Raw genomic sequence first — 16,641 nt, 5'->3', positions numbered from 1 at the left:
CTCTGTTTTCATCCCTAGACATCATTGTCACCATCCGAAAGCACTATAGCTTAGTTGACCACCAAATATATTATCCTGACATCATGGTCACAATCCAAAAGCACTATAGCCTAGTTGACCATCTAATCTATTATGATATGGATCAAAAATTGTTTGTACATATATTTTCTGGTCAAAGATCTAGAATTTGTTCAATACAATTTGTTCGTTTTCTATATACTAAAATTTGGAAATTTGGTTTATATTGTGAAGATCCAAAATTGGCTTGCCAACGCTTCTAGTTTGCCACCGTGGTTTTTCGTATTAGGCTTGAATATCAAAAAATTTAAAATTTGTGCTTGCTCATGTTTTTTGGCAAAAATCATTGACTAATGAAGGTATGAAAGGTTTATACTCTGAGAGAATATGAAAAGTTTCACATAAATATTGGTATAAACTACAAGGTTGATACATTTACATTATTACACATCAACAACACCATTGTCAACAATGTTGCATTTCCTTATTGGCTCAAATGGGTGTTGCTATAATACAAAGGGGCACGACCTTCGCTAGCGTCAGGCCAAACTGATCTTCCATATCAATTCCATCCCGTTCCAGCTCAACGGGGAGATTCCACTTAAACTGATTTAATAATGAAGCAAGCATCACATGCACCATCCTAATTGCCAATGCCATTCCAGGGCAGATCCGACGCCCCGCACCAAATGGAAGGAGCTCAAAGTCAACACCCCTAAAGTCAATTGCTGAACCCAAGAACCGCTCTGGCATAAACTTCTCAGGTTCAGTCCATACATCTTTATCCCGACCTATCGCCCATACATTTATGAACACGCGTGAACCTTTAGGTATTGTGCAACCTGCTATTTTGACCGTCGTCTCTGGTTGGCGTGGCAACAAGAGTGGTGCAGGAGGGTGGAGTCGAAAAGTCTCTTTTATGACAGCTTGGAGATAGGGCAACCGAACAATATCAGCTTCTTCAATGTTTCTTCCTGCGCCGATAACTTGCGCAAGCTCGTTGCAAACCTTAGTCATTGATGATGGGTTTTGCAGAAGCTCAGTCATTGCCCATTCCACTGTGCTAGAGCTTGTGTCACTACCGGCAGCAAACAAATCCTAACATGCAAATATATTATTACATGAATATAGTCTAGTAAATGTGGCCATTAAGATAAACTAATCAAGCATCATGCAGAGTACACTGGATTATTTGCTAAATGTGCTAAAAGAATCAAAATTGTTTTGAACTGCACATAGCGCGCGATACTGTATGGATGCATCATATATGCAATAATTCATTCATTCATTCTAATAATTGGTATCTTTACAATCTGTATCAAGTTCTAATTTTCATTTCCTGATCTAAAAGTCAAAGTTGGATATGAAATTTGTACCACGTTATAGTTAATATCTGGATGCAACATTCTGGCTGACCATGTGGCACCATTTGTTTGTTTGATCCCCGGGAGAGGCTCAGGCTCAGTCAGCAAGGCTCGTGTGGGTTCATGTGCGATCTATGGAATCAAAGAGTAAGAAAGAAAGGTGTATGTTTACCGTGAAGTGTGAGCGCAGTGTCTCACGGTCGAGCAGGTCCTTGCCATCCTCACGCGCCGCCACGTCGAGCAGCACGTCCAGGAAGTCGTTCTTCCTGGGCTGGCCGGCGTCGCGGCCGTGCAGCCTCTGGTCCACCTCGGCGTCGAACACGGCGTGCAGCCGCGCGAACAGCCGCGCCAGCCGCCGGCGCATGCCCTGCAGGTCGGCGGGCGCGAGCACCGGGAAGAAGTCCGACAAGTTCGGGGTTCCCAGGCCTTCCATGATGGCGGTGATCACCTCTTGGAACTCCATGGAACTGCTCATGTCGTCGAGGCTGGTGAGGTCGATGGAGAAGATGGTGCGGGAGATAAGGTTCAGGCTCGTCGTGAAGGCCACGCGTCCGATGTTCACCGCCGTGCCCTCGCGCGCCAGCCGCGCGACGTGGTCCGTGAGCTCCCTCACCTTGTCGCTCCGGAGGTGGTGGAGCGCGTCGAGCCGGTGCGGCGCGAAGAGCTCCGTGGCCATGATCTTGCGGAGCGCGCGCCACCGGGGCGCCGGGGGAAGCCAGGGGACGGAGCCCGCCGCGTGCTTGCCGGTGGCGTCGGGCACGGACCGGGTGGCGAGCACAGAGTCATGCTTATGCAGGAACTCCCGGGCCATGGCGGGGGAGGAGACGACCACAGTGGTGACCGCGCCGAGGCGGATTGACATGAGCGGGCCGTGGATCTTGGCGAGGTGGGCAAGGGAACGGTGCGGCTTGTCACCGAGAAGGTGGAGGCTGCCGATGAGCGGCAGTGGGCGGGGGCCCGGCGGGAGGCCGGAGCGCGCGTGCGCGAGGAGGTTAAGAAGATAGAAGGAGAGGAAAGCGACGACAAGCCATGCTAGCCAAGGCACAAGCGCAACCACGCCCACCATTGCTTCCTTTGTGCAGTTCGGCGTGCGGCACAGGAGACTCTAAATAGTCCTCGAAGCTAGTGGTGGAAGCTATGTTTTGGAAACTATTTTTTATGAAAAGGCCAAAGACGTCACATTAAGTATTTAAACTAAAACAGCGTCACTTATTTTGAAATAGAGGAAGTATCACAGATCCTTGCAAAAATAAATTTACGGAGAAATAGAAATACATTCAAAATTCTGGGGTGCTGAAGTCTTTCTACCCATGTATCCGCCGGTGACATGTCTTGAGCAATTATCGATGCCGTCTTTTGACCTTCGCATCGGCTAAGCGAACTTTTTAAAACCTAAGAGACCAGGAGACGCCGACGGCCGCAATCTACGAAGCACATCGCCGGTTCGGCGAAAAAACCCCGTCGAGAAGGGCATGTAGAAACCAGGAAGACCACGAGAACCAGCCGAAATCCAAACAGATCCACCAAAAACCTATACCAACTGATTCCCGAAAGACCTGTCAGCCAAACACTTCACATGCCCTCTACCGTCGGAAAACACACAAACAAAATCGAAATAAGACGGGGAGAACATTATTCCTACCTAGGCATCCCTTGCTTGGCAGCCCCAAATTATTACCAACAAATGTTTATAAATTAGTATATTCTTTATATAAACTTAATGAAAATAAACTGCATGACATATTGACATGTCACAACAGGCTACCTTCTAAATCATGGTGGGACCTTTTTCTGTTGGCATGACAGGGAATCCGAATTGTTATATTTCTGGCAAGGCGCTGCACATGCCTCCTTTTATTGTGGAGGGTCTTCGTCGCATCACACAATCCACTACTAAATTATGGGCATGGGACTCGTGCACAACCAACCAAGGTATTCTTGTTTGAGATCGCCGTCGCTGAGTTTGACATCCGCGGCGCTGTTCACACGTAGTGCTCCGTCGCAGAGTACCACACACCGGCTACAGGTGCAGCTGGTGCAAGCTGCCACGGCCGACTACAAGAACAAATGAGCACCTCCTCTCGTCTTGCAAGCTGCCACGGAGTACAATGCAAGGTGATTAGGAGAGATGCTTCAAAAAATAAATTGGTTTTTAAGCCTCAAAAAATAAATTTGTTTTTTAAGCCTGCCCTGTCTATATTCAAATGGTAGACGTGTAATTAGGCACTTCATATAAAGAATAATCCCCTAGTGTGTTAGAAGACAAAGTTTATTTTACTAAGTTTTTTTTATTTTTTAGAAAAAGAGGATGTACCCCGGCCTTCCTAAATACTCCTACTTTGCATTGTGCGAGTCCTAACGGTTTTGTATGCGGCTTTGGACGTTCACATGTCTTCTCCGTTAGCCTTCCTCTAGCACGGAAACTCGAAACGAAATCAAATCTTTCTACTCCATCTAGCACACTATTTCTGGGCTTTATTCACAAGGCTAGGAAGCACTACAAAACCTTAAATATACACTCTTTCCTTTAGCAACCGACAAGAGCTCTTTAATTTTATTGAAGTAAAAGAAAAGAATTGGTCAGTTATTAATAAAGAACATTGAAAATTACTACATTTGCAAAAACAGAGCCTACGACTCCCCCACTCAAGTGAACAAAGACGAACCTTACACGCATGAGATTTTGGAGCCACCGCTCTGATTTTCACACTGGTCCGAGGCCACGCAGTTGGGACGAACTAGAAATCCACGTAAGTCACCGACATCCAATGGAAGAACGTATCTACAAGGCATCGCCTCAAGGAGGAAGCGTCGGGGAAATCCACCGATGCCCGCTTCGAGCGACGTTGAAGCTTGAATTTTTCACCTTGACAACCCAAGATTGAAACCAGGATGGAGATGAAGTGGATCCACGATGACGCATCCAAAGAAGGAACGACGTCCTAGGATGTTGTCGACACCGGCAGACCGAGGTCGAGTCAGGCTTTCACCCGAAGCTCACCCCCCGTGGACCACCACAACAATGGAGGTTGAAGGTATCGACAGCGAATTGCCTTGGTGTGGACGTGAGGGATCTGGCTGTGAGTATGTTTCGCAAAATGCACACTCTTGCCGCAACTAATAGAAGATCATCATAATAAAAAAGGGAGTACCTAGAACTCATCTAGATGAGATATAATTTGGTCTCATTCACTTTGAAAACAAGAACAGATACAACCCACGTCAGCACACACGCATCTTATAGCATCACATCCGATGGTTATAAAAGGTGAATGAGACCAAATTATATCTCATCTAGATGAGTTCTAGCAAAACTGAATAAAAAATCGTTCTCAAAGCACTTGAAAATAGGGTTCAACGTGCAAAAGTTGCAGTAATACCACAATTGATATTTCAGAATCGACCTATTATGGAAAGGTAAAAGCTTAGCTTGTCTATGGATCAAGAAGCAAACTAACGCGGCAAGGGAGAGGAGAGGGTCGATCACTTCACATTTGACAAACGGTGGTCGATATCATGCTACCGAACGATGGTCGTTTACAGAATATCATGCTATAACTGTGGTATTGCCGTCCCAAAGATTTACGCCAGCTCCGGCTGTTTACAGAATGGCAAGATGGAGGAGAAAAGTGGTCTTCGAGCACTCTCCTCGTCATCAAGTATGAGTGGCCGACTCCATGACGCCGGAGAGGATGGTTCATAGTAGCTGTTGAGTTTTGCTGCTAACTCCACGTCTCTGTGAGAACTGAAATAGACAAGATCTGTCTCTACCATGCCAGCCACATTATCGGTTCCATGTGCGGTAATATCGCCCTTGAGATACTCCGCGAGATTCGGGTACACGAGCTTCCTCGCGGAATGCGTGCCGTAGTAGCATCGACCTGACATCGAAAATCGAAATTGTCATTGATGATTGTTGATTCAGTAAAAGAGACAGTAGACTTCTATAATGTACTCCCTTCGTAAAGAAATATAAGAGCATTTAGATCACTACTCTAAATGTTTTTATATTTCTTTACGGAGGGAGTATGAAATTTGGAGCGCATGCTCGAAAAAGTTCACTAAAAGGCTAAAAGGTAAAGGAAATTGCATAGTTTGCTGGAACGAGAGAACTTGCCAGTATACGGAGGGGGCAGAGGGCAGCAGAAATCTGGCTTTGGCTCAGCAGCATACGGACCACGGTTCCCAAACCAATGACCGGGCTCGGATTCCCCGAATTCAGCGAAGAAGAGCGTGTTGATCTGAAGCGGTGATTCAGAAGCAGCCATGAAATTGACGGCGTAGCGCTTGCCGTATGCCGTGCAGCCGCCGCCGAGTGCCTCCACGCCACAGATGAAGTTCACCCTATATCTTGGTTCCTACAACAGGCAGCAAGCAGGGTCATCAGAAGTACTCCCTCCGTTCATTATTATAAGACGTTTTGGACAGCTAGCTTTGAACTGTTTTGGGCACTGTCTGAATTGTCTAGAACGTCTTATAAAAGTGAACAGAGGAAGTAGCAAAGATGAAGCAGCTGGTAGCGATCGATCTGAAGAACACATATGTAGAGCGAGTGAACCAATGATCACAACAACAAAGGTACGTACCCAGAAATGCTGCGAGGCATAGTTCTCCAGCAGTTGCTCAAGCTTTGAGCGAAGGAAGCTCCTCCGGGCATCATACTTTGATCTCTTCCTTGACACCGCGCTCAGAGCCTTGGCGTGCATTTCAGGAGCCTCAAGATCCATCTGCACTACTAGTCTTGGAGTGCGGGATCTGAGCGCCTTGTCGAGGATGGAGGCTATGTGATCAATGGACACGATGGAGCTCGTCTGGCTCGTAAGGGCACGCAGCTCGCCCAGAACACGAGGCCTCAGCAGGAGTTGCTGGTGGAGCAATGCTAGGTCGTCAGGCAGAGGATGTCCGGCGGCCATGGCCGCTTCCTGGAAATGATTCTTGGCAAGATTTCTTGATGATGATAACATGTCAAAGAGGTCGCATTGTGCACGGAAGAGGGTCTCTAGAGCCCACGCCGTCGAGGATCCGGGGCCAGGGGACGCGGCGTCGGCAGCGGCATGGACGAGCTCTGTAAGGCCTTTGAGTGAACGGACCTCCGTGCGGAGCAGAGAGAGGGTGTCCAGGATGTCGGTGTACGGCTCGATGATGCTGCGGTCGGGCTCCGGGAGTGGGCGGCGCATGAGGTGCCAGATTGAGTTGACGATGATGTTGGAGACGGGGTCCATGGAGCCGTAGCAGTGGCCGGCGACGAGGATGCTGCGCATGAGCGAGCCTCCGGTGGTGCCGGTGCTAGCAGTGCAGGGCAACAGAAGGGCGAGCGCCTTGAGGTAGGAGGCATGTATGGTGTCGTGGAGGCGCATCTTGAGGGACTGCACGTACTCGCAGGCGTCGCCGAGCGCGCACGGGCTCGTCGTGTCCAGGCCGTATTTTTGGGCGTCCGCCTCTGCCTTCGTCAAGCAGGCTGACATCATGGCAGCCATGTCTCCCGCATGCCGCAGCGACGTGATGCGCTCGCCGGCTCGCCGGAACGTGGTCGTGGTGGTGGTCGTGTGGCCGTCGTCCGAGACGTCGACGGAAGTCGTCTCGACAACGTCATCGCTGACCTCCCGACTAACACGGACGACGACGACACCTTGGCCATAGGTCACGTGGGTATCACAGGGGCGGCGGCTCTGGCGACGTAACAGACGGTGGATGGCGGCGACCTTCTCGGAGGTGAGACGGCTCTGCCGGCCACGTCTAACCAGCAGCTGCAGAGAGGGGGCGGCGGAGGTGGGGAGCGGGGACGTTTTGAGCTGCACGAGCGTGTCGGGCGCGGGGTGACCTGCTAGGAGCGCCGCGGACCTGAGGGCGACCTGCGTCCTCGCGGACCCAAGGTCAACCTGCCCATCAGCAGCAGCGTACAGGTCGTGCTCCACGAGCATGACGGCGAGCACGAGGTCGGCGCCGGCGCAGCGGAGGTAGCGGATGGACTGTTCTTTGGTGAGGCATCCGAAGTAGCTCATCATGAAATCGATCAGACCGTGCAAGGACGCCCATGCGACCTTGTGCCAGAGGTCCTTGTTTTTTCTCATCTTCTTTTTTGGTGGAGAAGCTCCGACGATTGCTGCTCCATCGACGTCTTCGTCCGGGAGGAGGGAGACGGCGTTGAGGACGATGTTGGAGACGGGGTCAAGGAGGCCGAGGCAGAAGCCGGCGGTGGCGAGGGAGCGGGCGAGGCCCGGCATGGTCGCGCAGGGTAGCCGGTCGAACGCCTCCTCGTAGAAGCCGGCGATGAGGCTGTGGACGGCCTGTTGCGAGTCTTCTTCGTCGGCGCTGCAGCAGCTGCTGTGTACGCACGAGATCAGGCCCCTCCGAGAGCCTCCGGAAGTGGATCGGGACGCCATCAGCTTAGCGGCTCGACGACCAAGCAGACAGGAAGAGACGGCGGGACAATTGGAGAGTTCGATCACCACCTCTCACACACACACACACACATTTTGACGAGGACTTGCAGCGAGCCTGCACTTGGACGGTTCCACCACCTCGTTGGCTGCACTTGCAGCCCTTCCGTCGGAGCCCAGCCACAGCGCCTCCGTAGCAGCGCGGTGGCTCTGCACGCAAGGCGCGGTATCATTCTAGGGAGCAGCCAACAGCACGGTGGCCGGTAGGACCACAGATGGTGGTTGCGTGCGGATAGACCGTGGCGGGGCGGCGCGAAGCACGGAGGCTACAGAAGCGTGTGAAGTATGGTGAGCGCTGCATGTGCTGGTGCTCACCGACCAGCCCCGATCGACGATTGCTCACCGTCTAGCTGACCGATTCACCCGCCCGCCTAGACATGCAGGTACATGACCTTTATCGTTTCGATCCGTTCTGGCGAGAGGAGACGAGTAGCATGAGTTGTTGCATGATTACAATTACGTGTCTTCCATGTTTATGTTGAAGGGAGTGGCTATTGAGCCGCGTGCAAGCTCCATGGCGCCTCGTCATAGTCCGTTCCCGCGGCCCGGGCCATTGTGGCGCGTGGTGCGCTTAGCCAGAACTGTCGACGTAGCTACCGGTGCACGTGCGTGGGATCCGGCAGGACCAGCTCCGTCCGCCCGAGATGAGCCTGACCGTTGTGGGGACCATGGCACCACGGTGACCCGCTCGCCCCGGCGAGTCGTGCGAAGTAGGCAGTAAAGACCCGCGCCAAGGCAGGCTTCGTCTGCGGAGGCGGCGAAGAGACGCGTCGTGGGTGTGGAGATGGGCATGTCGCTGCCGCCCGTTAGCATGGAGGTGTTCCGGAGGTCCATGCCGCCATTGGTACCTTGTGCTGCTGCTCAAGAGCTCCACTCTGGCCCTACCAGTATGCCGGTTGCTCGTGGCGCTCTGCGCAGTTGCTGCCCTGCAGGTGTGCCTCCGTGTTGTCTCCGGTGCCGGTGGCGCCGCAGGCGCATGCCAATTGCCCGACCAAATGTTGGCCGGAGATAGGATGAGAGAGGGGGGAAGATTGCCACATGGGCGCTGACCGGTCAAAACCACGCCGAGCTAGCATGAAAACTGCTTTTGCTGAGTCAAGGTACGAAACTTGTCCGGTTTGAAGAGTTAAGGGTGCAACTCGTCTCGTTTCGGAGTTAAGGGACCAAATCTAGACTTTGCCAAGAGTTGAGTGTCGAAAATTAGACTTTTCTCAAAAGTATTTCGACTCACCGCTTCAACCCGCTTTCTCTTTGATGTGCTTGAGCTTGGTAGAACATCTGTAATACGATACATGATCCGTTCCGACTGTTGTTGTACCATGTGTACATCCTTCGTTCATAGATCCAATTGATAACGATAAAATGCCTCCAATAATATAGTAGAAGATATTAGAGTATAATCTACAATTTGCACTATGTTTGCATGTAAGAGAATGTAAATATATTCTCACCATAGATGAAGTGGTTGCATGATCGATGTCCTCTACATCTCTAACCGTAACTTCAACAAGGGCCATCTTTGTTTATTATATATGTGCACGAGTTTGATGAAAAGGCTGATGATTTGGATGGTAGACTGATGGTTTGGATGGGAGCATTTTGGAATAAAATAGAACATCATTAACAGTGAGTAGAACAATAGCAATAGTGAGTAGAACAGTGTCAAAATTCTTGAAAACAAGGCATAGGGATCATACAATACTTTCAGTAGCGTCATCTCTAAACATCATTAACATAGTTAAACAATATGATATATCCTCAAAAAGTGCAGTAAATAATCACTCCAGAGTTCCCCATTTTATTATATCAAAGTGGGTGAGACAATGTAGGTATGGCCACACATCCAACTTTATCTTCCTAATCTTGATCTATAGGACAACCCCAATGTCACCTCAGACAACCCCGGAAGTTATACTAAAAATCACCTTATGATCTTTATCGTTTCTATCTATTATCCATATAGTCACCCCAATGCCACTATGGGCATCTCCGGAAATTTTACTAGACATGCATCATGATCTCATTGGTTCCAAAAAGTTTCGATCCAACATATAAAGAAACTCATAGCATGAGAAGGTTCAATTCACCAGAAAAATAATATGAGGGGATACATCACATAATTCAATTCCATTAACAAAACTGATCGCAATCAAGATCGGAAACTTACATGATCAAGGGAGAGATAGAACACATAACTACTGATACAAACCCTCCAACTCGAGGGTTCTACTCCATGGGCAACAAAAGATGCTGGAGAGGTTCATGAAGATCAACTTTCCCCTACGACATGGTGCTGGAATAAGGCCAAAACCACGATCGCATTGGACCTGGAAGTGGCGGCGGCGGAACAATTAGGGTTAAATTACGCTAGATGTTTTTTTTTAGGATATATGGAGCCAGGGCGTCGAAAGGCGGCAGAGGCGATGCCCATGCCCCTAGCTCACGCCAAGGGGGGCGCGTGGAGATTGTGCCCCCTTCCCCTCCAGTAGAGCTTCTGGCCAGTGGCTCTTCTGGCTTGAAAATTAGCGTCCTATTTTTTTTTGGCTTTGAAAATTTTATACCCAAAAAAGTCCAAAACAACAACAAACTCTATGCAATAGATTAATATATTAGTCCAATAAAAATCAATGAAAAATATGCCAAGCTCATGTATAAATGATGAATATAGCATGGATACTTAAAAAAAATATAGATATATTTGACATATATCGGTAACTGAACATAGACCCTCGTCACTGACGCCTAGCCAGGTGTCGGTCGGTGATGAGTAGCAGTGTGCATAGTTCGTGCAAGCCGGACATTATAAAACAAGCACCGCGATTGCTAGGTCAAAGACATGGTTGACTCTACTCTAACAATTTCAAATCGATATACGAGCGGGACCTGCTAAGGGAAGGCACAATCTGGCGTATAGGTGATGGGTCCTAGATCAATGTCCACCACGATAATTGGATCCCGAGACGAGGGAGCATGAAGCCGCTTGGACAATCTTTTGTTCCGGGGGCTATCAAGGTGCAGAATATCATGACGCCGGATGGAAGGGGGTGGAATCAGGAGCTGGTGGATGACATGTTTTCGCCAGATGATGCGAAGGATATCAAGCAGATAGCTATTGGTGGGCCTAACATGGATGACTACATAGCCTGGAACGTCACGAAGAACGGGCAGTTTACGGTGAGATCAGCCTATCATCTAAGAATGGCGTTGAACGGGGTGAGGTCCGGACGGCCGGGCCCTTCCTCCTCGGTCAATGCGCACAAGGGCTGGCTCGCTTTGTGGGATGCTAGTGCCCCTAATAAGGCTAAAATTCATATGTGGAGACTCATGAGAAATGGATTAGCTGTTGGGACGGAGCTCCACCGTCGTCATATCAAGCCGGGGGTGTTTTGTGTGGCATGTGGAAGAGAAGAGACCCTCCTCCACCGATTTTGGACATGTCCACATTCAGCCCTGTTTTGGAGGATGTTGCGCTTGGAGAAAGGAGTTATGGTGGCAGCCCCACCGTGTCAGATCGACTCCTCGAGCGCGCTGTCGTCATGGCTGCTTGGGTGGTTCGCGGAAGCGGGGGAGGAGGAGAGAGCCACGATGATCCAGGCCTGTTACGGCTTGTGGCTGGCAAGGAATGAGGCAAGGGATGGTAAGAACATATTTATGAATATTTTTACATGTTTATGAATATTTTAAGAAATAGCATGAACATATTTTGCAACGTGTGAACATATTTAAATGATACTGACATTTTTAGTGGTAACCGAATGATCGCCGCCGTGGTGATTGCTAGCTCAAAGACATTTAAATGATACTGACATTGTAAAACAAACACGGCGATTGCTAGCTCCAAGACATGGTTGACTCTACCTTAGCTAATTACAAATCGAAAGTGGCAAGATTATTTTCACCAATCCACACCTACAAGTGGAGAATTAAATTAATACCAAACAAGCTGTACAACCTAATTAATCAAGGTTCTCTCCTGAATAGATTTCCATTTTTCGCTTGAGGAAACATTTTTTGGATAAAGGCTTGAGGTAACATGCATGGCCTAGATGAACTCGTGTGGCCTGCTTGGTGTTAATTAAGAACCGTCCCTCCATAGCCAACCAGATCGTTATTAGCGCTTGCACTTGTTGCAGTAATGGTTTTGCGCGGACAACTCGGATGCGCATCGGTAGCAGAAGCTGTATCCACACCTACAATCGGCCGGAGAAAATCAAATTATCCACGGGATGACCTCAAATTACATGCATGCATGATGAGATCGTAATTTGGAAGGAGAACGTAGCTAGGATGATGGATTTGCGTACCTGCATTTGATGTAATTGCACCCTTCCGATTTCTCCACGAACATCTGGCACTTGGGGCACCGCTGCCAGCCCTCCCTGCCGACGAGACGCCGGAGCGAGAGGTCCTCCCGGCCGCGCTCGTCCTGCCCGATCTTCTGGAACTCGTCGCACCCGAAGCCGTCGTGCCACGGTACGGCGCACCGGGCGCAGAAAAGCCGGTGGCAGTGCGGGCACTCCGCCTCCGCGATGGCCGCCGCCCCAGCCTCGCCGTCGGCGAGCAAGAGCGCCGAGCACTCTAGGTACGGGCAGTATATCCTCTTGGAGCCGACCGCGAGCTCGCATAGCAGCAAACCCCACTTGTCGAGGAGGTCCGTGGGGATGATGCCGTGGCAGCTCTCCGGCTCGACGGTGCCGCCCTCGCAGCCTGGCTGCGGGCATTCGATGGGACAGACATTGTCGTCCAGCTTCGCGGCCACGTATTGGGCGAGGCAGCTGGAGCAGAAGGCGTGGCCGCACGAGTTGATGATGAACTTGAGGGCGCCGGGCACCGTCTCCATGCAGATGGCGCAGTCGAAGAGCTCGCCGTGGCCGTCGACCGGCGAATCTCCATTGCCCTCGGTTAACAGCAACATGTCCACGGGGGGCTGATGCTGTGGCATCTTTCCGGCTCGGCGGCGCAGTCCTTGCGCTTGGGAAGTTGGACGAGCGACACAGCTGGAGCAGAAGTCGTGGGCGCACGAGGTGAAGCTGGGCCGTATACATGCACATGGCACGACATGCATGCATTTGGTGCAGTAGAAGTGCTTGCCGCCGTCGCCGCGCCGTCCTTGCAGTCGACGAGAAACACAGCTCGAGCAGAAGTCATGGGCGCACGAGGTGAAGCTGCGCCGTATACATGCGCATGGCACCACATGCATGCACTTGGCGCAGTAGAAGCGCTTACCGTCGCCGACGTCGTTGCCGTCCGCCGATGAATCTTCATTGCCATCGCCGGTGTTGGTGTCCAGCCGTGAATTCCCATTGCTATCGATGATCAACGTTTCTTGCAGCTGGGGCCGGGGCATCCGGCGCGACCGACGTTCTCGCCTTGGTTCACGCGACCCAGTCGGGACCTGCGCGGCCACGCGGACCATCGTGGTATGTTCGTTGCCGTCAACCGGCGAATCTCCCTCGCCGCCGGCGGTGAGCAAGGGGTCCATGCGCGACGGTACTATGAACGTTTCAGGCCTGAGTAGTACAGAGATGAGGTGGTTTATAGACGATATAAGTTCATATTACAACCTCAATTAACTCTACCATTTCTCTAAGATTCAGCCCCGCAATCTAAAACCGTCTAAGATTCAACCCGAACTATCAAAAGCGGCTAGGATTCAACCAGTGGCGAAGTTTCATGAGGGCCAAAGAGGCCATTGTTCCCACCCTACTCTAGTAAAACACTCAAGTGTACCCCTAATATTATTAGGTTTGAATATCTACTCTAGTAAAACTCTCAAGTGTACCCCTAATATTATTAGGTTTGAATATCAAAGATTTTTTTAGAGGTCATGCATAATTTATCTTCTTCGCCCATCCACTCTGATTAGCCCCCTCAACAATCTTCATCAAGCTCCGACATTGGATTCAACCATTCTCTCCAGGGAGGTCATATGGGGCGCTCGTAGCCACCACTATGGCTCGCGTCGCTGGCTTCGCTCGTGCCAGATGGGCCTGCACCGGCACGCACGATGAGAGTTAGCGGTCTCTGTTTTTCGCATTTTTTCGGCCAGTTTAATTCATTTTGCTAAAAAAAATAGAGAATACGTAAAATGTTCCGAATTCAAAAAATGCTCACGTGAATTCCAAAAAAGAATCATGATTCAAGTTTTCTTCCACCAAGTTAAAGAATGTTCACGAATTAAAAATTCATTCGAAAATTTAAAAAAATGTTCAATAATTTAGAAAAAAATCAAAAACAATTGTGGTGAGCATTTTTAAATATATGGTGAACATTGTTTCAAAAATACAGTAATTTTTTAAAATATATGGTCAATATTTTTCTTACATATATGATGAACTTTTTTTATTTGTAGTGAACTTTTTCATATATGGTGACTTCTTCGAAAACTCGAGGATTTTTCGAAAGTGACACTAAATATTTTTAAATATATGGTGAATATTTTTTTCAAATGCACACCGAACAAAAATTTAATTGATGGCAACCATTTTTTGAAATACATACTGAAGAATGTTTAATATACGATGTACATATTCCAAATACTGTGAATGTTTTTCATACGGGGAGAATTTTTTTGAAAAACGGGGACACTTTTGAAGTTCAAGCATTTTTTGAAGGACACGAACAACACATTTTATTATTTCGAACAATCTCTGGAGATTATTTTTTGAAATTTGCGAATTTTTTTATAAAAATGTAAGAAAAGAAAAACAAAAAACCCAGAAAGAACAACAATAAATCTGTTTAGGAGCCTTCCAGAAGGTTCGCCAAAACCGGCCACAAACTTTCCAGAACATTCCTAAAACAGGTTGTGACATTTGCTCTCGCTCTGATGCATTGAAAACCGAACCCAAAAAGCATACTGAAACTAAACCGAACGGAGCCAAATTTACTGTTTTTATGGTTTCTAGTTTCGGTATGGTATGAACTTTCCATACCGTTTGTAATTTTGGTTTTTACGATATATATACATAAAAACCAAATGGTTAACCGAAGTAAAAAATATATCTTTATATTTCTTGAGGTAAAAGACCATACAAGTAGTCATTTTTTGTGGTACATGAGCCAGATTCCCTGCTGAGCACATCCGTTTTTCTTGCAATGTATTCATTTTTCTCTTACAAAAATATTAAGCATGTATCTATATATGCATATATACTCTTATATCGTGTTATAATGTTTGTATAAAGCATATGCTTTTTGAGTCAAAATTTTGTAAATTATTATTATGTCATTTTCAAATTTTGTGTCAATTTTGGTTATTAAGGTATATACTGAAATAATTAGGTATATACCAAAAATGAACTATATAATTTCATACCATATTTATGGAAATATTAATAAAAAATCATATAACCAAACCTTGCAAACCGAATAAATCGAAAGGACATAATTAGTTAGCTTGCTCGCTTTCTCCTAATGGGCTGGCCTGTCTCCTACGTTACTTAGCAATGGGAGGCTTAACACTCACGACGAGTGGTACATACCATCTGGTGATCTGGGTCACTCCCCTTCACCTGGTTGAGTCATCGAATGGCCCGTCGAGGAATGCTTGGGTAGAAATTGAAATTTAAGCGTATTTTACAATCTGGTCAGCAAATAATGACCGGAACTTTCGCAGAAAGGCTAGTATACTAGTCTTGATGTTTTTCAATTTTTTTGGATAATTCCAATTTTTGGTCAAAATTTGACAAAGAAAGATTAACATTAAATTTAAGGATATTTTCAAAAATGTTTGGCAAAAATAACTAAAACTTTCCCAGAACAATCAAGATATTAATATTGATTTTACTTAATATTTTTATAGTTTGCTGGGTACTTTTTTAAAATTTTGGCCAAAAAGGGGATGAAAATAAAATTTAAAGGTATTTCTAACTTTGTTGGAGATAAAGTACTGAAATTTCACAGAACAATCAGTATACTAGTATTGATTTTACAATTTTTGACAACAAAAATGATGGATACTTTTATTTTTTTGGGTTTTAAAAAAAAGGATAAAAATTAAAGTTAAGGTTATTGTTTGTTTGGAAAAAATTACGGAAACTTTCTCATAACGATCAATATGCTATTCTTGATTTTACATAATTGTTTCAAACTTTTTTGGGATACTTCTATCTTTATCAATATTTGACCCAAAAAGAGTGAAAAATGAAATTTGAGGGGAAATCACATATGGATGGATGTTGACTGGACGGTCAACAAGGAAAAACCAGGCCTACTTAGCGAAAACCACGTGAGCTGACTTGTAAGCATTGGGGTCAATTGACCCCAATAAGATTATAAATACCTTCACTATCTTAGTACTAATCATTATTCATTTATATAGAAACTGGTCCCACTATTATACTACTCCCTCCGTTCGGAATTACTTGTCACAAAAATGGATATATCTACAATTAAAATACATCTAGATACATGGACGAGTAATTTCGAACGAAGAGAGTAGTAGCTATGACCCCATTAAAGTTTTCTTCTAGCTTCGTCCCCCGGTTTAGGGGAGAGAGTGATTAATTTCTAGCTAGTTTTGATAGTTCAAAGTTGAATCTTAGACGGCTTTAGGGTTTACAGTAAAATCTTGGACGACTGGAAGACTTCAGATTGTAATATGGAATTTTCTTTTTCTAGTCTACACATAATACACCCGACGCCGGTATGGCCGGCAAAGCGCGAGAAAGTAAACCGGACTCACCTCACCGCCGCGAAGACGACGATCACGATTGCCACGGTGAGGCCCAAGCAGCACCATGCCTGGGCCCGCCAGCTCAAGCCCCTTTTGTCTGAAGCAGCCGGGGCTCGAGGTGTAGGGGCGCGCGTGTCCGCCG

At 47.6% G+C, this 16,641-nt stretch overlaps 2 protein-coding genes across 2 annotated transcripts; both read right to left on the bottom strand.

Moving 5' to 3' along the window:
* Positions 1-380: 380 nt before the first annotated feature.
* Positions 381-2,474, bottom strand: LOC119366288 (geraniol 8-hydroxylase-like). The gene is made up of 2 exons (XM_037631996.1): positions 1,555-2,474; positions 381-1,116 (listed from the first exon to the last, which is right to left on the bottom strand). The coding sequence occupies exons 1-2, from the start codon at positions 2,446-2,448 to the stop codon at positions 511-513; spliced, it is 1,500 nt and encodes a 499-aa protein (XP_037487893.1). The 5' UTR covers positions 2,449-2,474; the 3' UTR covers positions 381-510.
* Positions 2,475-11,884: 9,410 nt separating this feature from the next.
* On the bottom strand, positions 11,885-13,151 carry LOC119368805 (probable E3 ubiquitin-protein ligase RNF144A-B). Its single transcript, XM_037633959.1, has 2 exons — positions 12,127-13,151; positions 11,885-12,012 (listed from the first exon to the last, which is right to left on the bottom strand). Exons 1-2 carry the CDS (start codon positions 13,020-13,022, stop codon positions 11,934-11,936), a joined length of 975 nt encoding a protein of 324 aa, XP_037489856.1. The 5' UTR covers positions 13,023-13,151; the 3' UTR covers positions 11,885-11,933.
* Between the last annotated feature and the right edge of the window lie 3,490 nt (positions 13,152-16,641).

Source organism: Triticum dicoccoides, chromosome 2B (genome assembly GCF_002162155.2).
Source record: "Triticum dicoccoides isolate Atlit2015 ecotype Zavitan chromosome 2B, WEW_v2.0, whole genome shotgun sequence".
NCBI lineage: Eukaryota > Viridiplantae > Streptophyta > Magnoliopsida > Poales > Poaceae > Triticum > Triticum dicoccoides.
The sequence above is the reverse complement of the archived record's forward strand: the minus strand, read 5'-3'. Positions and strand labels throughout refer to the sequence as shown.